Source organism: Typopeltis vanoorti, chromosome 13 (assembly GCF_054136105.1).
Source record: "Typopeltis vanoorti isolate ZY-2024b chromosome 13, IOZ_Tvanoo_1.0, whole genome shotgun sequence".
Classification (NCBI taxonomy): domain Eukaryota; kingdom Metazoa; phylum Arthropoda; class Arachnida; order Uropygi; family Thelyphonidae; genus Typopeltis; species Typopeltis vanoorti.
In genome coordinates, this window is record NC_143561.1 from 54,599,914 (window position 1) to 54,626,168 (window position 26,255).

At 35.8% G+C, this 26,255-nt stretch overlaps 1 protein-coding gene across 3 annotated transcripts in view; it reads left to right on the top strand.

Annotated features, from left to right (window-relative positions):
- The window catches only part of MED16 (mediator complex subunit 16), a 200,591-nt gene that overhangs the window by 119,258 nt on the left and 55,078 nt on the right, over positions 1 to 26,255 (top strand). For all 3 annotated transcript variants that reach the window (XM_090402741.1, XM_090402742.1, XM_090402743.1), the window contains exons 13-14: positions 14,925 to 15,053; positions 25,201 to 25,296. In XM_090402741.1, coding sequence (XP_090258867.1) covers positions 14,925 to 15,053; positions 25,201 to 25,296 — 225 coding nt within the window. The remainder of the gene's footprint in view (positions 1 to 14,924; positions 15,054 to 25,200; positions 25,297 to 26,255) is intronic.

Sequence of the window (26,255 nt, forward strand, 5' to 3'; positions counted from 1 at the left end):
CTTTCTAGATACCTTGGTAACACGCTAAGGCTAAACTGTTATTAGTTTCTTTTTCCATGGTAAACTGGATTCTAGGGTTAGGACTATTGAGGTGGAGAGGAACGAGTCTAATGTGTCTGAGCCATGAGACTGAATGGAGAACACATCATCTACATATTATAACCAGATAGAAGGTTTGAGAGGTGGAGTCAAGAGCTTGTTTTTCAAAATATTCCATAAAAAATTTGCGCGGGGGTGGGGATGAGAGAGGACAATCCCATAGAGTTCTATCTGTTTATAAATTATACTTCCAAGAGAAATATTCAGAATGGATAGCAAAGGAAAATAGATCAGTAATATCAGTGACAAGGTATTATTTTAGGAATATTGGTTAACAGTGAGGCGATATCATAGCTAACCAAAATATCTGTATTATTTAACATTAAATTCTCAATAGAAGTTTTACAATTGAAAGAGTTTTTTTATAATACCTTCCCCTGCAGATTCTTTTGCTAGTGCACTGCTTCAAGCTGTCTCCTCAGCTTGTCATAATCATTTACTCCATGGTTCTGCTTATACCCCCCCCCTTCCTTTCTTAAGTGAAAATTACAAATATTTTGCAACCTTCGAAGTTATGGACACCTTATGAACAATCTATGTGAATTACATTGGTCACATATGATATCATGCAGTCATCTTTCCAAACTGGTGTGGGAAGTGTGCTTAAAAATAACAGCTGGGAACTGGTAGCGGGAAGAGAAAGCGGGAGAGAGAGGCAGTGGAAAATTTGAGGTTAGTGTTTTGGCATTCAAAATAGATAAATATACCAAAAAAAAAAATAACCAATTCATCTTCACACTACCAGTTTTGCCCAGTTTACACCACTTCACTGCTTTATACTGCCTTATTAGATATAGTTTATAAATAGTACAAGGAATCTGATTTACCTATTTTTAATATTAATTGTATTCATTTAACTCTAATCACATGGTAACTTCCTCCTCCCTTCTCATTAGTTGCTCTGACATTGTGAATTAATGATAAATTGATACTGATAAATGACATTAAAAAGTGAGAATGAATAAATGTTGGAAATTGTTATACTGGCATCTCCCTAAGTCTGAGGACTCGTTATTGGAGGCCCACACTAACTATTATTTATCCAGTGCTATCATCTCCTTAAATTCCAGCAAAGCATTCTCAATAAGCCATTCGACTCATTTACTGTTGTTCATAAAAAATAAGTTCCTCAGACCCTTGTTAACTACACCTTTATACAACTTTCAAGAGTGACTTCTTTTCTTCCCCAACCCCCACCTCTTGTCATCTGTCAAAAAAGTTTTGCATGTGTCCTATAAAATTGTTTTACAAACTTCCATGTTTGTATCATATCTCTTTTCTGACTAGTATAATCCTTCAGTTTGTTTTTGTCGAAAGCATTCCATAGATCTGTCACCATCTTGGTCACCACCTACCTCTGGATCCTCTGCATCACTTGGTGGGAGAGAAATTGCTGTTGTCGGTAAACAAAAGTAGTTACAATTCATATTACAAGCTACTCACACAACTGAACTTTAAAACAAAGACTTGTATTATTTCAGTCACTTTTTTTAGCTGATTTGTTCATTTTGACCCATTTGTTTGTAAATGAAATTGTAAATACGTCTGTAATTTAGACATTTTTTTTCACTTGGTTACAAATTAAACTTGCCAAGAAATTATATTCTTGTTTAATCCTAGGATGGAATTCTCATTTAAAAAAAAAAATTAACCTATCTCTGCTACAGATGAGTTAGGGTGTTAGATAATCCAGAAACTCTGCTCTGAAGCCTAAACATGGAACTTCTTTATGCCACTTCAGGCCTTTAAGAAACAGGGTGGTAGTCTCACACTGCACTATAAAATTCATCTTGTTCAGGATTCCTGATATGAATGATAAAAGAATGTGACAAAGTATGATCAGCACTCAGAAATTTTTACAAAATACAAGTTAAAACATTAAAAATCTGAGTTTCCAAGAAGGAGAATTCTGCTACATCCAACCGAAGCATCATTTTCCTCCCCAAAACCCAAGTTTTTCATTCCAAAACAGGCAAACTCACAAGAAAAGCATATGCAGCTGACAACCACAATACAGTGTTAGATCCTGAATGAAGGAATCTTGCAAAGAAATCATTCATTCAGGATTGAACATGATAAATATTACTAATTGAGGAGATACCTGCACATCAGCTAATAATTATGAGAAATTTCTTTATGTTATGTGATAATGTGTAATCCATATGTGCCATATATTGAAATTTATTCCTGTATAACTGAAATGAGAAGCAGAGAATTTTGTGTCAGAATAGTAAGAATTATGTAAGGGAATTGTTAAGTTATTTGTAAATCCCATTAAGCTGTCTAGTACATTATGAAATTTCCAGAAAGATAATAAGTAGTAATCCGGAATAATCATGTATAATCTGTACTAGTCGAGCGTAGCGATGGAGGCTGTACCTACGCAGAAAGTGACGTCAGAACGACTACCTGGAATAGGGTAACATAACAGATTAGGGAGAGTGTAGGATCACCCAAGGGGCATGAACGATGGGGTTCGTGGGTAAAAACACATCGAATAGAGGGTGCCCAATAGGGTGAATAAAAGACGATGTGCGCAATATACAGGGCTTTTTCTTTGGTTCCTGGATTCCAGTTTTAGGAGGTTTGTCGGGGGATTCATGAGAGAGCGGTGGGTTGACTACAGTGATGTCAGACGACGAGGCCTATTCTTGAGGATGCTTGAGGATTTCCAAGTGAAGCTGATCATGTTACGATGCCCTATGAAGAATCGAGCCTTCGAATAAAGTCCCATCGAGGAGAACGGAGAAAATTTCCTGCGGAGCGGTAGACAGCACGCCACAGTCTGGAAATGATTCAAAGAAAAGCGTAGTGCATCACCAGGCGCAAAGATGGCCGATAACTATACAGTAAGGTAATACAGATCTACATGAGATGGCAGCATGAAATCAGAAAGGATCCGGTAATGTAAAGAATTTCATTCTATGTTAAAAATTGCTTAGAAGAATGAGAAATTTGAATGAGAATTTTTAACATAGAATTTCATTCTATGTTAAAAATCGCTTAGAAGAATGAGAAATTTGTGTATACTGTAAACTAAGGACACTAATAGAGGACTTTTAAGTGAGAATTTGATTGAAATAATTAAGACCCCGTGGAACAAAGAAGAATTATTAATAGGCAGTATTTTGATTGAGAATGGCTAGACTTGACTAATGAAATTTACAATTAAGATGGTTATTGATAGAGTATTAATGAAAATGTTCAATGCATGTTCTGTGAATAACTTGTGAAAGGAATTATATCCTAGTAGTGTTATGCTTACACTTAATCTTATCCTTACGTAATTGAAGGATTTAGCTCACTCAAATTCATTGTTGTGATTTAGTATGAACCTTAACTTAGAGTGAGTTTTGTTCTATTGAGTATTTGAATTTTCTTAACTGTAAATGTTTTATGCGTTTCCAATAAACATGTTTTGTACCTTATACCTGAGTTTATGCCTGATTACGAATTCAAATCACCACTTATGAAATAGAACCTTTTGGTGGGAAGGAATTAGATATTATTGCTTAAGTGAGATTCAGGTCACGACTGCTAACTGAATCTGCACAGCGCTAGCGTAAGATTAATTATTGTGTGTATCCCTTTTGAATTTAGAATTGTTTCCCTGAACAAGAGTCTCTTCTGTTATAGGATATTGGCTGGCACAGCAAAAAAATAAATTTTGCCAATATCCGAAAAGGAAATAGCACTGAATTAATATTTTAAAGGTGCAACAGTAGATTAGAAAGCGGGCTATTTAAAGATAGAACAATGTAAAATATAGAGAAAGTAACAACATAACAACAGTATGCAAATAGAATTAACTGCTTTTGCAAAGCATTTAATCAGGTTTCAATGAAGTCAATTTACTTGTCTGTGACAGGCCATTTGAGCCTGTTTCAGCCAAGTAAATTGGCAGAGAATGGAAAGTTTAAATGTTATTTGGGTACAATCACCTTGAAAGGTACATCTTGGCAAATGTGTTATTATGTTCTCAAGTATTATACTAGTGCTTTCATCGTGTTTGCCTTCCATGATATGTAGAATAAATAGTTCACTGCTTTTTTTTTAAGTAGCTGAATTACCATGACATGGCCCTGTAATGATAGTTCAGTAGGATAGCAAACAATATCGATCGCCGCTCATTAGATGGGAAGAGTGATAAATAAAAAAAGGCTAAAATAATGCCTGTAGGATCATGTTTTTAAGTAGTACTTTTTATGGTAATCCCATACACAAGAGGTCCTTTAATTTATGGTACATTAGAACAGTGGGGACAGAAAGTGATGAAAAAAGGCAGTATTTTAGCCTTTTTAAGAAACTTATTAGCATTTCATGTAGGCCTCGAAAGACATAACATCAGTCAAGCAGATAAAGGATGCCTCAGGAGTAGTATTACAAGAGGAGGACAAAATCAGAGGAAGATGGAAAGAATATTTCCGTAAACTACTGAATGAGGAGAATCCGAGAGAGAGGTGTGAGGATAGAGAGGAAAACGAAAGACCGGTGTAAGACATAAGTAGAGAGAAAGTGGATTGGGTACTGAGAAAAATGAAGAATGGAAAGGCTGTGGGGGCAGACCAGGTACCTAGGGAAGTGTGGAAAAGTTTAGGCAGTGAAGGCATGGATATGTTATGGGATCTGATGAGGAAAATAGCCCAACAGAAAAAGATACCAGAGGAATGGAGGAAAAGTATTCTCGTCCTAATCTACAAAGGAAGAGGAGATGTTCAAGACTGTGGCAACTATAGAGGGATCAAGCTGATGTCACACACACATTGAAGATATGGGAAAGAGTAATTGAAGGGAGGATACGGCAGGAAACGAAAATTGGTGAGGAGCAGTTTGGATTTATGCCAGGAAGAGGGACAACGGATGCCATATTTGCACTAAGGCGATTGATCGAGAAATATAGAGAGATGCAAGTGGAGCTGCACATGGTGTTTATAGACCTGGAAAAGGCATATGACAGAGTGGCCAGGCAGGAGATATGGAGGTGTATGAGGAAGAAGGGGTGTTGGAGAAGTACATGAGGTTGGTAAAGGAGATGTATGAGGGAACAGAAACTCAGGTCAGGTCTAGTGTCGGCATGACAGAAGGGTTCCCCATTGTCGTAGGGCTACACCAAGGGTCAGCTCTGAGCCCCTACCTCTTTGACCTGGTCATGGATGTACTAGTGGAGGATGTCGAGAAGGTGGCACCATAGAGCATGCTGTTTGCCGACGACATTGTTCTATGCGAATCATTCCGAGAGAAGCTTGAAAATACCCTGGAAGAGTGGAGAAAGGTATTGGAGGAGAGAGGCATGAAAATTAACCGGGAGAAGACTGAATATATGTCAATGGGGAGTGACGAGGATATGATCATACGACTTCAAGGTGAAAGGCTAATTTCAGGGAAGAAATTCAATGGGTCGGTCATCGAGAGGAATGGTGACCTGGATGAGGAAATACAGCGCCGAATAACATGCGGCTGGATGAACTGGAGAAAGATAAGTGGGGTCCTGTGCGACAAGAGAGTGAGAGGTAAGAGGAAAGGAAAGCTGCATAAGATGGTGGTGAGGCAGGGCGATGCTTCATGGCGCGGAGACGTGGCCTATAACAAAGGCACAGGAGAGGAAGATGGAGGTAGCAGAGATGTGGATCTTGAGATGGATGAGTGGTGTGACAAAGAAGGACAGGATAAGGAATGACTACATCAGAGGGACGGTTAAGGTGGGACCAATTGGCAAGAAGATACAAGAAAGTAGGCTGAGGTGGTTCGGACACGTAGAGAGGAAGGGTGAGGAGTATGTTGGTAAACGAGTGGAGTATATGGAGTTGAAGGGAAGGAGGAAAAGAGGCAGGCCCAAGCTCAGGTGGAGGGATAAGGTGACAGAGGATCTTAAGGAGAAAGGATGGAGTCCAAAGGACGCCCTGGACTGGAAAACTTCGAAGAGGAAGGTTAAAGATCGGTGCGCCGACCCCGTTTAACATGGGATAAGGCATAGTGAAAGAAGAAGATTAGCATTTCATGTAATGAAAATTAATATGATAGTCATATTCGATATGTTCAACAATATTTTAACTTGAGAAAAAATTCCAGTGCAGTGACATAAGTCATTGATTACCTTATTACATAAAAAGGCCAACAGAGATAATAGATAATATCAATAATTATAGGCCAGTCTGTTTGCTATCTCAGTTGTACAAAACATTTATATCCATTCTATGAAATAGAATCATAAGATTTTTGGATGATTCACAGCAGTGAACAAGTAGGATTCAAAGCAAGATTCTCTACAATAGATCATATTCACACTATTAAATGAATATAATCTTCCTGCATATTTAGTCTTTGCAGCTTTTGAAATAATAAACAGCTTAAAACAAAAAGCTATCCCAGAAAAGTGTATCAGATTATTAAAAACTGTATATCAAAACTTAATAGCCAGTATAAAGTTATAACTCAGGGAAAGGAAGAGGACATGGAGATCCTATATCATCCAGATTGTTTTGTAGTACATTAAAGGAAGACTTTAAGAATGTCTCCTAGGAAATCTATATAATTAACATCAGTGGGGGAAAAAAAATCTCAGTCACTTACATTTTTCAGATGACATTTTTCTTTTAACAAAAAAGTAAACTTGGAAATACTAAATGACCTTCACAGAGAAAGCAAGGTAAAGATATAACTAAAACAAAACTGATGACAAATTCAGATCAGATCAAACTAAAATTAACAGATGAAATTGTGGAGGACTATATTTTGTCTCAGTCAGTTAGTTGGTTTTAAAGAAAATTAAGATAAATTAAAGAATCACACAAGGAAACAAAGCCTTTTAACTGCGTAAAGATAATCTGTTAGAAGATTTGCTTGTATGCTTAAAAAGAATGCTATTTAATATGTGCATTATTGCAGTGTTTACTTAAAAAAAAATATGAAAATAGGTTGTGGGTGGCCTTCCACATAACGAATTTGGATAGAATAAGAAATACTAGAATTAGAGAAATAATGGAGTATAAAGATAATGTGAAATATTGTAAAGCATATAAACAGAGATGGCCATACTAGGAAATTGTCAAATGAAAGGCAGGCAAATTAAGCACCGAGTGAATACCATCATCATCATCAAATTCCTGCCATGTACCCTCAAGGGGTGTACAGGATATGACAGTACTACATGAAAAAATTACATCATTACTAACTTCCTATCTACAATTTTCCTCCAAATCAGTCTGTTACTTGTCAAGACTCCAACATTATCAGATCTTATATTTCTATCGTCTAAGGCACTTTGTACCGTATCAATCCACCTATATCTTGGTCTTCCTCTGGGTCGTTTTCCTGCCAACCTGGCAGAGAACACTTGTTTTGCTAATCTTTCCTCTCCCATTCTATTTAAGTGACTATACCACCTGAGATTAGCTCTGCTAATGCATTCCTGGATGCTGACAATGTCAAGTTCTTTCCTAATATCCTCATTTTTAATATGATATTGCCATTGATGCCATCTGTTCACGCCTCTAATCTTTCTCAGGACTCTCATATCTGCGGTCTCTAGTCTTTGGTCAAGTGTTTTACTTCTGACCCAGCTCTCAGATCCATAAGTTAAAACTGGTTTGAACACTGTCTTGTATACAGCTAATTTAGTGTTCCGACTAATTTCTCTTATTCCATATGAATTTATTCTGACTTCCCACCATACCAGCTTTGCTGATTCTGTTGTCTATTTCTATTTTTAATTTACCACTTCAGTAAAAAAATGTGCCTAAGTAGCTGAAATGTTTTACTTGTTTCACAGGTTCTCCATTCACAACACAGTTGACATTTTCAATGATTCTGCCTATTTTCATTGTCTTTGTCTTTTTATTGCTGACCTTCATACCATATATATTACAACAGCTATTCAATTTAGTCAGAGAATCTTGCAGACTTGTAGCAGATTTATTTAGAAGTATAACATCATCTGCATAAAGCAAAGAGCTGACATTAACATCTCCAATTTTGATATCATGTTTAATACCACTTTCCTTCATAATGTGATCCATATAGATAATGAATAACAGAGGGGATAATGTACATCCTTGTCTCACACCAGATTTAACATTAAACCATCTTCCTGTACTTTCTTCAATTCTAACTGCTGACTTACAACTCAAATAAAGACTAAGTATTGCTTGATATAATGCCCCATTGACACCACATAACTGCAGCGTATTGAATAGCTTCTCTCTTGGCACCTTGTCATATGCCTTTTCCAAGTCGACAAAACTTAAATACAGATCTTTGTTATATTCCCATGCTTTCTCGACTATTTGTCGTAAAGTGAAGATCTGATCCTGACAGCTTCTATTTGGCCTGAATCCAGCTTGTTCTTCACCAAGCTTTTCTTCCACAATTCTTCTCAACCGTTTCTCAAGTATACTTGCATAGATCTTGCCAGGAACACTCAGTAGGGAAATACCTCTGTAATTCTCACATTCAGTTTTATTTCCCTTTTTATATATGGGTACTATGAGAGCTCTACTCCAATCATTGGGAATTCGTCCCTCTGTCCAGGCTTTCTGAACTATGTAGTGCAGCCACTGTAAGACTTTTATACCACTATACTTCAGCATTTCTGGTCGAATATCATCTACTCCTGCTGCCTTTCCACATTTCAAGCCTTTGATGGCTTTTTCTACTTCAAGTATGGATATGTATTCCTGACTGCATGCCTGATTAGTGTTTTTTATCACTGTGCTGTCATCACTGCTTGTTTCATTTAGCAGTTTTTCAAAGTAATTACTCCATACTTCAAGGATATCTTTTTCTCCTGTTTTCATGTCACCTTTATCATCTCTAACTCCTCTTACAGCACTCTTTCCTCCATTCCTAAGCTTCTTCAACAACCTCCAGAATATTTTGCCACCTTCTTGATATTTATTTTATATATTCTTGCCAAATTCCTCCCATGACTTTTGTTTAGCTAGTTTTACACATTGTTTAGCTTTCTTACATTTGTCTCTGTATTCTGTAGGAGTAAAAGCTGACTTATTTGCCAGAACTTTTGATATGCTTTCTTCTTTTCCTTCACTGCCTCTTTAACTTTCTGTGTCCACCAGGGAGTTCTGATTTTTTTATCCTTGCACACAACCTCACCACATGCCTCTCTGGCAGAATCAATCAATGTTTTCTTCAGAGTTTGCCACTGAATCTCCAAGGTTTGATTTCTGTTCTCAAACTCTTTCATTTTCTTTTCAATAATCTTTCTGTATTTTAGTCTACAGCTCAATCTGAGAGCTGCTCAACTTTTATTCGCTTTAAAACTTTCTTACATGTTATTCTTTTCAATATGAAATTCAATTTTATCCTGCTCAAGACTAAATAGTGATCACTTCCAATTTCAAATCCTCTGTACACTCTGGTGTCCTGCACCAGGGAGAAAACATCACTATCAACAATAACATAGTCAATGAGACTTTTCTTATTCCCTGCTTCTTCTCTCCATGTGAATTTGTGCACATTTTTAAGTTGGAACATGGTGTTAGTAATAACCAGTCCATGTCCTGAGCAGAAATCCAACAGGTATTTGCCATTATTATTAGCTTTGCTCTTTTCTCCAAATTTTCCCAAAATATTTTTGTATGTCTGACAATCATTTCCTACTCTGCTATTTAGATCCCCAACAAGGACCAACTTTTCCTTTTTCATTGTGTCAGTTGCTTTTTCTAGAGCGTCAAAAAATTCCTCCACTTCTACCTTAGTAGAACCTTCTGTCGGACCATAGGCACAAATAAGTCTCATTGTCCAGTTCCCCATTCTCATATTTGCCCACATTACCCTACTTGAGACTGACTGCCATTCAAGAAGATTAGGCTCGTATTTTTGTTGAATACTATGGCTACTCCTTCTTTTCCTTGATTGTCATTGCCTGAATATAACATTTTGTATTTATTGCTCAGAAAGATCTCACCAGTTTTGATCTTTTTTGTTTCAGTCACCCCTATTATGTCGAACTGGTACTTATCTAATTCCTCAGCTAGCTCCATTTCTTTGCCATTCAGGCTTCTTACGTTGATATGTTGAGTACGTTGAGTGAATACCAAGAAAAGGAAACATCACAGAAGAACAAGATGGAGGAATGATCTACAAAGGTTTGATATAAGATGGTGGGCATTAGTTAATGGGAAGGCCTATATCCAGTAGTGGATAGAAAGAAAAGGGAGATACATGAAATACTTATGAGAAGATTCTGTTTACCGAGAAGAAAAATTTGTGCTAAGTTTGGAGTTGACTATTAAGGAGTTGAATTGCTGTTGCAACAGATTTAGAGGAGTGTAGAAGAATTATTGATGTCGGTTTTTAACAGCAACTGTGGCAATATTTGTACAAAATGCATTCAGTAGAATCAGAACATCAGTGTGGAATGAATTGGTAAGAGATGGATTATTAATACACCTAATCTTTCTTTTCTCTAAGTCAGTTCAAAAATGTGAAAACAATATTCATTGTTTGGATGGAGTTACAGTTTGTATAAAACTGTTCAGAGACAAAGTAAAACCTTTAGCAAAAGAGAGAATGAAATTTCTTGGATACCAAGGAGGTATTATTTGTAATGTAATATTAACATATTACAAAAGCCAAGAAAGTACACAGGCAAATCTAAAAGAAACGTTTTTGCTAAAAATAAGACAAAATTTTGCTAGTGTGGAATTTAATGTAAAGCATAATATTTTATCCTTCTTATAATAATTTAAAATATGAAGTAACTGGCATTTTAAACATCTGAATTTTCTAAACTGTTACATTTTTAATAATTCTTGGCAAATCTATTTTTTACACAAAAAAATAAAAAAGTTGATCAGCATTTATTTGAAAAAAATTGTACATGTATTTTCATTTTTACAAAAAAAAATCATCAGTTATTTAATGACATCAGGCAGGATCTAACAGGAGATGTGCAATTGTTTGCCAATGATGCGAAGATAGGTAGGGAAATCAGGGATGCTACTGATATTCAGGTCTTACAAAATGATTTGAATAGGCTGGAAATTTGGGCAAATAAAAATGGCTGTCAGTTTAATGTTAATAAGTTTAAAGTTATGCACTTTGGCATGATTAGAGTTCCAGCAGCATATTATGATAGCGGGGTTATGCTACAAGAAACTGAGGAAGCAAGGGATCTTGTTGGATAGGAATTTGAAGTTTAAAGGTCACATAGCAAAAGTTGCAAATACAACTCAGAGAACAATTGCGATGTTGAACCAAACCTTGACATCTAAGTATAAGGAAGTCATTTTGCCTTTTTATAAGGCTTTGATAAGACCACATCTGGATTATTGTGCGCAGATTTGGTCTCCTTAGTTCCAAGGGGATAAAGAAATGGAAAGGGTGCAAAAAAGAGTTACAAAGATTATATCCGGATTATAGGATTTAGATTATGAGGACAGATTGCAAGTATGTGGATTGCAGATTCTGTTTAACAGGAGAAAGAGGGGTGATATGACAGAGATCTATAAACTTTTGAATGGGTGTTATAAGATATCATCTGATGAAATTTTTTGTTATACAGAAGGTGGGGAGAAAATATGGGGCATCCATGGAAGTTAAATTTATTTGCAGTCAAGAAACGAGTAAGAGCTAGATTTTTCTCCCAGAGAGCAGTAAATGAGTGGAATAGTTTGCCTTTAGAGGTAGCGAGTACATCATTGTGTGAATGAATTTAAGGGAAGGTATGACAGCAGGTTTGGGTGATTTGTAGCCTCCCTCGATGAGTCCTTGACTACTCCCTGGAGGTCTCAAATAATAATAATAATTGCAAAATACATATATTATGATATTACAGAAAATCAAGCAATAGCCTGCCTGTGGTTACTCTCATCTTAAACCTTAAGACCATACATGGAACTTTTCTCTTTGGTGGAAAATAGAATATTGTTAGAACTACTGGAGTTCAGTAACAGTACTGTAGTTTTAAACTAATGTTTGTATTTCTGATCCCATAAAATAATAACAGTTACTCATTGCAGATTCAGCTTCCATTTAGAAAGAATATTAATAATTAATTTCCTCAATTTTTTCTTAAACAAAATCGGTGCAAGCCACTCTCAGTTTTCTCATTTATTCAGACAGTAGCATATATATAGGAATTTTTTTTTTAAGAAAAACAAAATTGCACTTCTCAGAACATGCCTTATGCCAGATTCCATCAAAAAAATTGGCTGGTGAAGCTATTGGCAGTTACCTGCTTTCTTAAAGTTACTTTGCCTGATAATTAGACATGAGAGAAAAGAACTATTAAATCAGGTAAAAATTTAGTTTTAAGTAGAAAATAATTTTAATGAATAGGGACATTAGTAAACAGGGAAATAATTTCAAAACTAACTAACAGATCTTCCATGTTGGCAGTGTTATGCTTAATTTTATAGATGAAATCCTGTATGTTGTTTACATGAGAAGTAGAATGAATCCATGTGCTAGCAGGGTCACTAATTGTTTGGCTAATAAAAACCATTAGTGCCATACAGTTGGCCTAATTAGTATTCCAAATTTGTGAGGCTTGGGCAGACTTAGTAGTCATTTTTCTGACTGTAAAATGAATGTTTTTTCTTAAGTGTATCCATTAATCTTCCATTTGTCTGACCACAGTGGGAAGGCAAATTTGCCCTTCTGATTGAACGGTTGGATAAGTGAAGTACACTTACATAGTGTTCTACCACAAATTGGTTAGCATATGTGTTGGTGATTTGAAGGATCATTGTTTTGAAAGCCAAATAAACAGTAGATTACTGTACTACCATTTGTAATATCTAAAATTACCATTATCTTCTTTGTTAGTTTTTAGAGGTCGAATTACAAGTAACTTATCTGTCAAGATTATTTTAGGTGAATTTGGCTGCCTTGAGAAAAGGGATCATGTTGATCTTGAATGTGTTTTTCAGTTATATTCAATGGTAGTGGTAATGCAACACTCAATTACGCACATTGAGGCAATGACAAAGTTTAAGCCTCTCTACAGAATAGCTTCAGCCAGAGAATGAGAAATAATTAAACAAATTGATCACATTTGCTGATGCTGTTTGGTTGTTCATATGAGTTGGAGGATGATACCTTTGAATGATAAAATTTGGAAGTGAATTGCTCGTTGTTCTTTATAAATTGATATTGTGCCTTACTGTTGGTTCAAAAATTTTCCAGATTTTGGGATTAAGATGATCTGATAATTCATTCTTGTGACTAGAGATTTCCATACTTATAGTGTATAAAATTAATGTAATACCCACACATAACACCACAAAAATTTTTGCCTAGAAAGACATCTCAAAGTGGTAGTACTCAAACCAAAAAAAAAGGACAGCATGAAATTGTTCACAATCTGGACTACATACTTTCATCCTCCTCTTTCTTCCCTTCCACCAACACATTCTTTCATCTAATATGATTCTTAACAAGGAGGAGATATCCTTTTCTTTAATACTTTCTTCGTCATCGAATAGTTAATTGCCTTCTTGTATGTACATTTTCCTAGATGCAGCTGTTTTGTCTCTAGATATATATAATTTTTGAATAACGGCTTGACATATGTAAGAGAAAACTAAATATCATTTATTATTCCTATATATTTTGCCTTAATATGTAATGAGCTTTTCTCAGGGAGAAGGCAGAAGAATTGGTAACGCATGTTGTGTGACTCGTACATGCATTTAATATCATGTGTCTCAGTCACTGCTGAACAGTGGGAGGAAGCACTATTAGAGTTCAGATATGCATAATTATTTTATTTTAAAATTAATAATTTTTTAAATAAATAAAAATTATAAACAATTAACAGCAGTTGCTTCCCAAAACTTAGAAAAGATTGGCATACAGTCTGTCCAATTAAGATTAGGATGGTAACATATGGCTTCACATGATTCAAAAAATAGACTATCAAATATGAACATACTGTAGTATAGCATCTTGGTACAGTTCCAGTGAACTCTGTCTATTGTTGATAGCATGAGAAGCAAAGCCTAAACCTTCAGAATCCAAAAAATCTTATATAATCTTGCTATTCTTCGATTCTGATAGTGGCAGAACGACCAGTTTGTCCAAAGTAGTAAAGACGACAAGAACAGGATATTTATTTTATTATATTTAGTTTTCTCTTATTATGTGTGAAACTGTTATTCAAAAATTATATTATGTCTAATGCATATGTCTCTATTATAAATCTGGTAATTTGTTCTCTAGACATATCCAGTTATGCAAGATTATTTCTTATGTTACAGTGGTAGAAAAAAACTTTCATTACTCATTGTGAGAATCCATTCCTGCTTATTGGAGACATAAATGGTTTAGAAAACTTCCATATTGGGTTGGTCAAAGTTTATCTTATTTATCTGGATTATCTTAGTTCCTTCATGGTTCTACAGTAAGTTTATTTACACAGTTTTTTTTTTTTGTGGGTATGATAGTTATAAAAAATTATAAGACCTAATGAAATTACTTAATTTGCCTAAATATAAGGCCATAGCATTGAGTAATGACATTATACCATATCTCTGTCTTTCCTTTATATGTAATGATAGCACTACTGTACTTGCTGAAACACCAAGTGTATAAATATTGATATGGAGATGTTACTCAATAGACATTTATGATTACCATAAAAACCTCTAATATGAACATTGTGCAATATTAAATCCTATCACATTTTGTTACTGTTAGCTTATTTTTTGAAACAGTATCCTATTTTTCATTATTCCTTTATTACTATTACTAGCACTTTATTTATCTTTTTTGTTATTGTTGTTGTTTTACTTTCGTAATTTAGTCATATTCCAAATCCTTCAAAACTTTAAACTGATTTCTTTATTAAAAAGGTTTTTCTGCAGGTTTAAAACACTATCTGCCAGGAGCTGCCATAAGTGACATGCAACTTACTTGGACTGGGTGCACTTTAGTATCTATTGACTCACTTTCTCAGCTTTTTTTGTATAGACTCTCTCCAATTACTGATCCAGGTAAAAATGCTTTTATTTTACTCTTATAATAATAATAATGACAGAAAATAACAAATTTGTGTTTTGCCTTGAAGTGAAAGTAAATGATAATATTCACTGTGCCTTGATCATGTTTCAAAAAGTTCATAGGCTGGTACCAGTCCTTGGAAAAAAATTACTGGTCCTTAGAAAATATTAAAATTCATAAAGCCAGCCTAGTTGGCCAAGTGGTTAGCATATTTGTTCTCCAGCCAGAAGGCTGCAGGTTCGAATCCCGCCATGGGCATGGATGTTTGCAATAGTCTGTGAAAATAGTGGTGGTAGTCGGCGGTAGAAGGCGCTGGTGTAGATGATGAAGGTAGCTGCAGTTAGTGGAGTGATGGAGATGGAGAGGTGTATACAGCAGGTACCTCCCTCGATGAGTCTTTGGACTCCCTGGAGGTGTTATGTAATAATAATAATAATATATGGGGGGAGGAACTGAAACGTTCTGATAAACACCTACAATATGCTTCTACCTCAATTCCTTCATGGTGATTATCATCAACTTTTCAGTTCCCTCATATTGCACATAACTGTTGCTAGAGAAATCAAACCATAAATGATAAAAAATAAAATTAAAGAACAAAAATCTATTCTGGCACTGATACTTGGATGTTGATTATCACTTATGTTTATTGGAGAAACCATATGTCTAGAGATAATAGTTGCTAAATTTTTCAGGTAATAATAAATTACTATACCAATATTTTGCTGTGGTTACCAAGGCATCTTCATAGACAGTATGAAATATAGTCCTAACTGGCATCCTCTATAGGTGCAGTGATGGAAAGATTTTTTTTTTTTTTATGTTGAGCCTGATACTATTGTACTTTGGTTGGTTGCTCAACCACAGTACAATAGTATCGCATATGGGAAGAGATTTGGGAAAGGAGGAATTTGTTCACACTGGGTATAAAGACCTGTGCATTGTATTCATTTGAAAACACAAAGGAAGGCTGTTCCTAACTATAGTAGCAGCAGGAATGAAAGAAGAGGGAGAGAAACTTCTATGTGTATGGAGTTAGACTGTGAAGGGGTGTTGGTTGGCAGCCACATGTTTCAGTAGATTTGTTAGGGGGGGAGAAATGATTGATGAATGCTCTGATGAGCATTTACTTGGAAATATATAAAGAAGATGCATACAATAGATACAAAACACCTATGCAAGAACAGTTCGAGTGAATTGGTAAGAGATGAATCATTAAGCAGTCTGATTACTCTCTCCTGTGTTGTGTCCAATATTTTTAGGGAGCTCTTGGGGGACAGTGTCCCACATGTATGAGCAGTACTCAATAGAAGGACAAATTTGTGATTTGTACAGTTAATAGCTGTTCACAGTGAAAAAGGTATCCAGATTTTTTTGGATGCTGAGGAGGCAATGGTTGTAATGTGCTTATGCCAGGAGAGTCTTGATGTCTAGGTAATCCCAAGGGAGAAATCTCATCTTCCTTGGAGATTTGGGTGCCGAAGGTAAGGCTGGGGGAAATATGTTTTTTTTTTGTTTGTTTGTTTGTTTGTTTTTGTGGGAAATAAGGCAGAACTGTTTCTTGTTCTTGCAGCATTGAAATTGACAAGGTTATCTAAGCCCCATTGAAGAATGGTTTGGATATCAGAATTTAGGTTTTCTGCAGTTGCTGCTCTGCGGGTTTTGTGGTTTGATGCAAAATTTGTCAAATGGGGATGAATGTAGTGTACTCTTATTGGTGAAACTGTATATCAGATTGATGGTCAACTGAAACAGGTCATTGATATGTAGAAGAAAGAGGGTGGGTGAGAGGACTGAACCTTATGGGGGGATCCCAGCATTAATTGCATAGTTCGAAAGCTAGGGAACTGTCTGCCATCATATCAATGTGCATCCAGTGAGAAAACTGGCAACCCAGTAGCAGAAGTCATGGGATAGACTTAGTGATGGGAGTTTACTTAATAGGCCTGTGTGCCTAAGCACTTATCCAGAGGTGGGTGACATAGGTGAGCAGATCCCCTGTTGAACCTATTGAATGGCATTGGCATTAGTGGAATCTAAGATCAGGTAGTTTGATGGTAAAGAAATTGTCATCCTTTTTTTGGGAATAGGTTGTACATGGGCTAATTTACAGGGTGTAGGGTGGATGCTAGTGGAGTAAGAGAGTTTTAAGAGGCGACATAGAATGGGAGTCAACTCTGGAGTGCAAATCTTTAGGACAACTAGAGAAACTTGCTGAAGGTCTTAAAATAACAGTCCTCCATATTTTAGGTAAAGTGAAGCAGCTGCATTTGTTCATATTTGGTGAATGTTGTAATGTTATGGCAGATTCTAGAAATAAGCTCTCCGATTTATATCTGCTCCTGTATAAAAAGGAGGTTTTGTTCCATTGGAAAAGAAATTATTAGATGGAAAATTGTTGATTGGAGATTAATAATAATGTAAACATAATCCCTGTAGTGCTCATAGTAACCTGAACACTCCTTGTGGGTACATATCAGGAAATTGATGATTATGATGATGTTCCATTGAATCCAGTGATCCATATCCAAGGCATGGTCTGCTACTCCAGAAATGGCTGTAGTGCATGAAATGGACATAGTTTCTTTATTCTTCCAAACAGATATTGATAGTTTTCCTATTTGTCCAAAATACAAAAGTTTGTAGGAGAAAGGTATGTTGCAGACCTCTGGATTGTCTAGATTAGGGGTTCTCAACTTGTGATATGTGGGGGAGGGTGTATGCTATGAGAGCTCAAAAGTTGCTGGATCTAGTAACAAAGTCACTAAGTTAGCAACACTGATGCTGCACAACCATCTCACTGTTTCTTCTTCTTTGGCACTACAGCCCCATGTAGGGCCTTGGCCTCCCATTTTTGGGTTTCATAACTCACTATGAGGTGGGGTTGTTACCCCCATGCTCAACCATGTATGATTGTCTGTGAGGTTGTGTTCTTAAGCCCGGTTTGCCTGCTTGCATGAGGAAAATCCCCAGATAAACTGGGGAGAAAAACCCTGCACTTCACATCCAAGACGAACTAACTTGGCTATGTCTGACAAAGATTCTTAGCTCTTCACGTCAGCGACGAGAATCGAACACAGGACACTCCTTTTCCAGGCATATGGTTGTGGAGCGCATAACCACTCGGCTAACCATCTCACTGATTACCCAGTAAAATGTTTATAATTGCATAAGATTTGTTAAATTGTTTACATCACTCTTTGTGTTTATCGATATATGTAATTCATGAATACAAAATTTAATGTATATGTATATGTATATATGTTTTATTTTATTCCCATTGTTATACTATAACTATAGTTTTATCTATCTACACAAGGGGTACACCAGTACCAGGGGGGGGGGCGTGAAGCATAAAGGTTGAGAACCACTGGTCTAGATGATGGAGAGGGAGTTTAGGCACTGCTTTTGATGAGCAGTGCCTAAACTCGGCCCCTCTCAAACCACACAATATGGATATGCTATGTGAATGACATGCTTTACAATTGGCGCATGGCTGGGATACATTGGAAATGTTTTTAGCACACCTCAACAGTCAACACCCAAGGATCTGTTTTCACCTCTGAAAAGGAAAACAATTGCCTGTCCTTTCTTGATATTCAGATCCTTATTCTTTTCTCTATCAAAAACCTGCTCACATTGGAGGATACATATATCACATTATCTTCCTCCCCCCCAGCAACATGGTGTTATGAAAACCTTAGCTGATCAAGCTAAAACCATTTACTTGAACCACACTAGTCTATCCACAAAAGTCAATCTGCTGCAACACTTTCTAGCCAGTGGCTTTTCCCTTCACAAAATCAATAGAGTGCTCTTCCCATCTTCCAAATCCAACCCTCTCCATCCGAAATCCTGAAGAACACAAAAAATTCATAGCATTCTCTATATATATCTTGGGAATACCTCAAATTTCATGAGTTTAAAAAATTTTCAGTATACAAGACTCAAGACTGTCTTTGAGCCATAGCTAACTACCCTTGTGTACTCAACAAAGGATTCTCTCCATCATCTAGACCAGCAATGAGCAACCTTTGTTCTTCAGTGGGCCAGAATTGAAAACTTAATATTCCATACGGGCCGCAATGAACACAAAAATACTTTAATATATTAATAAAAAAAATTTTAATTTATGGGGTCATCATCAAATTCCTGACATTTACCCTCAAGTGGTGTAAAGGATACAATAGTACTGCATGAAAAATTTTCATCATTACTAACTTCCTATTTACAATTTTTCTCCAAATCAATCTGTTACTTGTCAAAGCTCCAACATTGTCAGATCTTATATTTCTATCCTCTAAGGAATTTTTTGCCACATCAATCCACCTATATCTTGGTCTTCCTCTGGGCTTTTTCCTGCCAACCTTGCAGGGAACACTTGTTTTGCTAATCTTTCCTTACCCATTCTGTTTAAGTGACCACACCACCTGAGATTAGCTCTGCTAACGCATTCCTGGTTGCTAACAATGTCAAGTTCTTTCCTAATATCCTCATTTTTAATATTATATTGTCATTGATGCCATCTGTTCATGCCCCTAATCTTTCTCAGGACTCATATCTACTGTCTCTAGTCTTTGGTCAAGTGTTTTACTTCTAACCCAGCTCTCTGATCTATAAGTTAAAATTGGTTTACTGTCTTGTATATGGCTAATTTAGTGTTTTGACTAATTTCTCTCTTATTCCGTATAAATTTATTCTACAGTGCAGCCACTGTAGTTGAAATGTTTTACTTGTTCTATAGATTCTCCATTCACAATGCAGTTCATATTTTCAGTGCTTCTGCCTATTTTCATTCTCTTTGTCTTGTTATTGCTGATCTTCATACCAAATCTATTACAAAAGCTATGAAGCAAAGAGCTGAGATTAACATCTCCAATTTTGATATGAAGTTTAATACCACTTTCCTTCATAATGTGATCCATGTAGATAATAAATAACAGAGGGGATAATGTACATCCTTGTCTCACACCAGATTTAACGTTAAACCATCTTCCTGTACTTCCTTCAATTCTAACTGCTGACTTACAACCCAAATAAAGACAAAGTATTGTTTGATATAATGCCCAATTGACACCTTATAACTGTAGCATTTTGAATAGTTTTTTCTCTTGGCACACGCCTTTTCCAAATCTACAAAAATTAAATACAGATCTTTGCTATATTCCCATGATTTCTCAACTATTTGTCGTAAAGTGAAAATCTGGTCCTGACAGCCTCTATTTGGCCTGAATTTAGCCTATGCTGCACCAAGCTTCCCTTCCACAATTTTTCTTAACCGTTTCTCAAGTATACTGGCATAAATCTTACCAGAAACATTCAGTATAGAAAAACCTCTGTAATTCTCACATTCAGTTTTATTTCCCTTTTTATATATGGGTGCTATGAGAGCTCTATAAGTTTCTGATAGATATCGAATATCATCTACTCCAGCTTCCTTTCCACATTTCAGACTTTTGATGGCTTTTTCTACTATGTATTCCTGATTGCATGCTTGGTCACTGTTTTTTATCACTGTGATGTCATCACTGCTTGTTTCATTTAGCAATTTTTCAAAATAATTATCAAAGTAAGTCCTGTGTAGTTCAGTGGAAGTGGTGCTTGGTTGCTCGAAGTCAGACTTAAGTTCAAGTCTAGTCGCCGACTGGAGGAACTTTTTCTAAGACTTTCTTTGAACAATTCCTGAGTTAGTCGATCTCTGGCACAGGCAAGCAGGTTTTTTATCCCATAAACATAATAAATCGACCGTAGTACCCACATTATTTCAGACAGTAACATATCCTGTTAGGGTTAGGTACCAAGAGATGGCAGCACTTGTTTGCCAGCTTCTTCATCAGTGGCTGCTGTAATTAGTGATAGACATGGGCCAGCTATCTCTGATTGGCTACTAGTGGAGATTGAACTGCCCACTCAGTCTCCAAAAACTAGATAGGATATAAAGGCCTCGCCTACTCCCTATAAGGGAATAAAAGGCGTTAGCTGATTTATTTTTTTATTTATTCAAAGTAATTACTCCATACTTCAAGGATATCTTTTTCTCCAGTTTTAATATCACCTTTATCATCTCTAATTCCTTTTACAGCACTCTTTCTTCCATTTCTCAGCTTCTTCGACAACTTTCTTGATATTTATTTTCAATGTTCTTACCAAAGTCTTCCCATGAGTTTTGTTTAGCTAGTTTTAAACAGTGTTTAGCTTTCTTACATTTGTCTCTGTATTCTCTAAGAGAGCACAAGCTGACTTATTTGCCAGGAACTTTTGATATGCTTTCTTCTTTTCCTTCACTGCCTCTTTAACTTCTTATGTCCACCATGGAGTTCTGATTTTTCTATCCTTGCAGACAACCTCACCACATGCCTCTCTGGTTGAATCAATCTAATGTTTTCTTCAGAGCTTGCCACTGGATCTCCAAGGTTTGATTCCTGTTCTCAAACTCTTTCATTTTTTCTTGAAGAATGTTTGTAAATTTTAGTCTACAGTGTTCACCTCTGAGAGCTGTTCAACTTTTATTCGCTTTAAAACTTTCTTACATGTTCTTCTTTTCAATATGAAATTCAGTTTTATCCTGCTCAAGACTAAATGGTGATCACTTCCAATTTCAAATCCTCTGTACACTCTAGTGTCCTGCACCAGAGAGAAAACATCACTATCAACGATAACATAGTCAATGAGACTTTTCTTATTCTTTGCATTTTCTCTCCATGTGAATTTGTGCACATTTTTATGTTGGAACATGGTGTTAGTAATAACTAGTCCATGTCCTGAGCAGAAATCCAACTTAAATAAAGAAATGCCATTATTATTAGCTTTGTTCTTTTCTCCAAATTTTCCCAAAATCTTTTTGTGTCTGTCATTTCCTACTCTGCTATTTAGATCCCTAACAAGAACCAACTTTTCATTTTTGATTATGTCAGTTGCTTCTCTAAAGCCTCAAAAATTCCTCCACTTCTACCTTAGTAGAACTTTCTGTGGGATCATAGGCCCAAATAAGTCTCATTATCCAGTTACCAATTCTGCTATTTACCCACATTACTCTACCTGAAATTGCTTGCCATTCAAGAAGATTAGCCTCATGTTTAGTGTTGAATACTATGCATTCTCCTTCTTTTCCTTGATTGTCATTGCCTATATATAAAATTTTGTATTTATTGCTCAGAAAGATCTCACCAGTTTTTGTCTTTTTTGTTTCAGTCACCCCTATTATGTCGATCTGGTACTTAACCAGTTCCTCAGCTATCTCCATTTCTTTGCCATTCAGGCTTCTTATTTTGATAGTACCGATCTTCAACTCTGGTGATATTGAGTTGGGATGTGTTTTAGGGTTTGTTCCAGTAGTTGACTTTTTGCTGTTTGCCCCGGTTCTCTGACAAAAACAACGGCGTCTTTGTTTAACTAAGCGACGCCCCAGCTAGCATGAAATTCTGTTCATGTTGTACCATCATGTTATATTATGGTTTAAACCAATAAGAATACAGTTTGGTTGGCTAAATCCCAAATTGCCAGCACATCCTCGTTCGTTCAGTATCCATACCTGACAGGGTGCACCACGAAAATGTGAGGATTGGACATTAGGTTAGAAGCCCTGGTCCGTACTCCACATTCCTTTAAAGACTGATCTGCATTAGTCAACCTAAGGAGAAGGGACAAGCAATTAGCACATAGGTGGTATGAACAATTAGAAAGCTGACTTGCTCACACCAGTTGCACAAGTCCATGCCCTAAACTTGACTAAGGCCAGGGATTGGTTAGAGAGGATAAAAGTAACAAACAGACTAGCTGTTTGTTAATTTAATAATAAAACACGTAAAGACCACAGTAATAACTTTTAATTAATAAAGGTACAAATATTTCGTACTGAAATTAACAGCACATCTTCAGTGTCATACAAACAGTTAAAAGAATGGTATACAAAATACAGAACAGTCAGTGGATCACCAATTAACATTGTTGCCGCATGCTAGGAGATTAATTACTAAATATTAATAAATAATTCTTTAAAGATAATTAATCTTTATTGATTAATTGGTGATCCACTGACTGTTCTGTACTTTGTATACCATTCTTTTAACTGTTTGTATGACACTGAAGATGTGCTGTTAATTTCAGTACGAACTATTTGTACCTTTATTAATTATAAGTTATTACTGTGGTCTTTATGTGTTTTATTATTAAATATACTATGCCACAGGTACCTCTAAAGATTAGCTGTTTGTTACTTGTATCCACTCTGTCTTTCTAATTGGAGGTGACCAATTATAAAGTTTAAAAAAAAATGAAATATAGCAGAATGTGAAAATTACAGGAATTTCTCTACTGAGTGTTCCTGGTAAGATTTATGCAAGTATATTCACAAAAAATTGTGAAAGGCAATCTTGGAGAAGAACAAGCAGGGTTCAGGCCAAATTAAGGTTGTCATATTTTCACTTTAAGACATATAGTTGAGAAATCATGGGAATACAAAAAGGATATGTATTTAAGATTTGGAGATCTTGAAAAGGCATATGACAGGGTGCCAAGAGATAAGCTGTTCAAAGTGCTCCAGTTATACAGTGTAAATAGGACACTACATCAGGCAATATATAGTCTATATTTGAGTTGTAAATCAGCAAATTAGAATTGAAGAAGATACAGAAAGATGTTCGTGTTAAATGAGGTGTCAGACATGGATGTGCATTATCTCCACTGTTATTCATCTATATTTATCACACATTATGAAGCAAAGCAGGGTTAAACCTGATATCAAAATTGGAGATGTTAATCTCAGTTCTTTATCTTATGTTTTATGGCATAAACCCACAGGAGACATATGGTGCTCAGTTGCTGGTATGGTAGGTGATGATCCTTTACTTTGTTATCTATGCAGGAGTTGCAGGAAAAGAGTGATCCCAGGTGGTTAGGTTTGTCTTCAGGTTCTGTCATAGTGGTGCCATCTGGATGAGAAAGAAAGAGATGGAACTGCAGATGAGCAGGAATTGCATGTGATGGTCTTTGCAACAGACCAGAAGGCATGGCTTCCATTTGGAAAGAAGGCTGGCCTTTATGAAGTCGGATTTGATTTGGTGATGGTTGTTTGGCATTTAACTGTATACTTCTGCACAGGCTAAGCATTAAGCTGGGGTTCTTAATACAAGCCACCTGGGGTAAGCTTAGCTGCTTTAATATACTTTCTGTTGAACATGGCTTGTAAAGTATATGAGAATTTTGGGTAAAATGTGGGATGAAGGCCCTTCATGCCAGTGAGGATAATTTCGATAACTTGCTCAGAGCAGGTATTTAGGTCAGAAGAGTGGAAGCAATAGTCAGAACATGGTAAGGAAGAGTAGAAGAATAGAATATATCATTAGGCCATTGCTTGTAGTAGAAACGTCTGCATCACATCAAGCTTGGCCAGTGATGTGTGAAAAGGGGAGCCAGTTGGTGTTATGACCATTACAGTTGCCCAGGAAATTGACTTCACTATTTAGATAGCTGGATTGCAGAAAGTTGAGCTTTGTGAATAGGAAGAGGTCAGAGTAGTTTTCACAATTTGGGGAGAATCAAGTACAGGAGATAAAAGGTACTGATTGGGGCAAGGAAACCTTGAACCGGAGGAGGTCAAAAATAGTAGATTCTAAATTAAGCATTCTCTGGCAGGCAATCTCAAATCTCATGAAGTGCTACCACCTTTTTTTGCAAAGCAAATGGTGAAGTGTGTAATTTGGACATGGACATTGAACAAAATAATTGTGTCTACTAAGCCTGAAGTATGTTTGGCCATGTTGAAATGTGGGGATTTTTCTTCATGGCTTAGTTCATTTTAATGAAGTTGGGTATTTTGGATCACTGTTTAAATCTAGCTTCAGTACCAATTGTGGATGCAGTAGTAATTTCAGGGCAAAATTTTGTCTACAGTACCTAAGCCAAATGTCTCCATGTTCAGTTAAGTGAACAATGTCACTATATGAGAATGCTATTACAGAATTTTCCTTTGTCTGTAATAATTCTTTACTTTTTTATTCCTTGTATTTGTTTGTTGCTTATGTTAATGCAGTAAATATAATGCTTTTGTTTTGCAAACTTATTAAGAATGCTGTTATTGTTAAGATTGCATCCAGGACTATATATTTCCTTAAATTAAATCTGCATATCCCTTGCATATAGGTGGTCCTATGAGTGCTAGTTATGCCATCACCATGCTAGAATATTGTCTAATGACTGGAACTGATTGGTGGGATGTAATCTTAAGTTTGAGACCTGGTGAGTGGTATTTCTTCTTTTCTATGAAAATAAAAATAAAATGATTTAAGTATTAAATAAAATTAAACCAAAATACAACTGTTGGTTAGTGAATTTGCTCTTAAAACTCTAGAAGTTGATACATTACATATTTTTGGCAGTAAATTGTATTAATTGTATGTTTTATTGTATAATAGTCTGCAACTATAAAAATTGTTTGTTTTTGGTCTGTTAAGTATACTTTGAGAAACTGCTGCCCAGATTTTCAGGCAATAAAAATTTACTACAATGCAGATTACATGTTCATAATAGCAGTAAACACAGTTTTTGTGAATTATAATATTCACACAGTATGTTTCTTCTGTTAGGTATTGTGCGAGCCAATAGTGAAACTACATATGGTTCATTCCCAGTGAAGTATTGCTTTGGATGATTTCTAGCTACAGGCATAAAAATGTTGAAGGACTAAAAAAATTTTTTGATATCAAAGCATAACTGTTTGAAACCGAAAAAAAAAAGAGTAATTTTCTTTTCTGAGATCTAGTTCAAAACAAATACCATGAAATATGTATGCTAGGAGAAACCTGCTTTCACCTATAGTCATGTTCCTTATATAAAATATTGATGCATTCTTCTGTACAACTTACTTTGAACAGAGGACTAAAATTTCATTTCATTAGAATTTTATAGTATTTAATGAAAACATTTGATTATTATAATATTTAATAGTAAATACCTAATAATTTATGAATATGTTAAAATAATTTTTGTACTCTTTAATATGTAAATATGTAATTTTGTGCATCTGTTAACAATGGCTGGAACTATATATGTTGCATCAGATGGCTAGTTGATGGAATGTTTGACATCACATGCTTCACTTTATTAGAGCTAAGAATCATTAAGAATTTTTAGGGAGGTTTTGGGTGCACACTTCTCCCACACACACACATATACACACAAATGTGAGATGAATATTT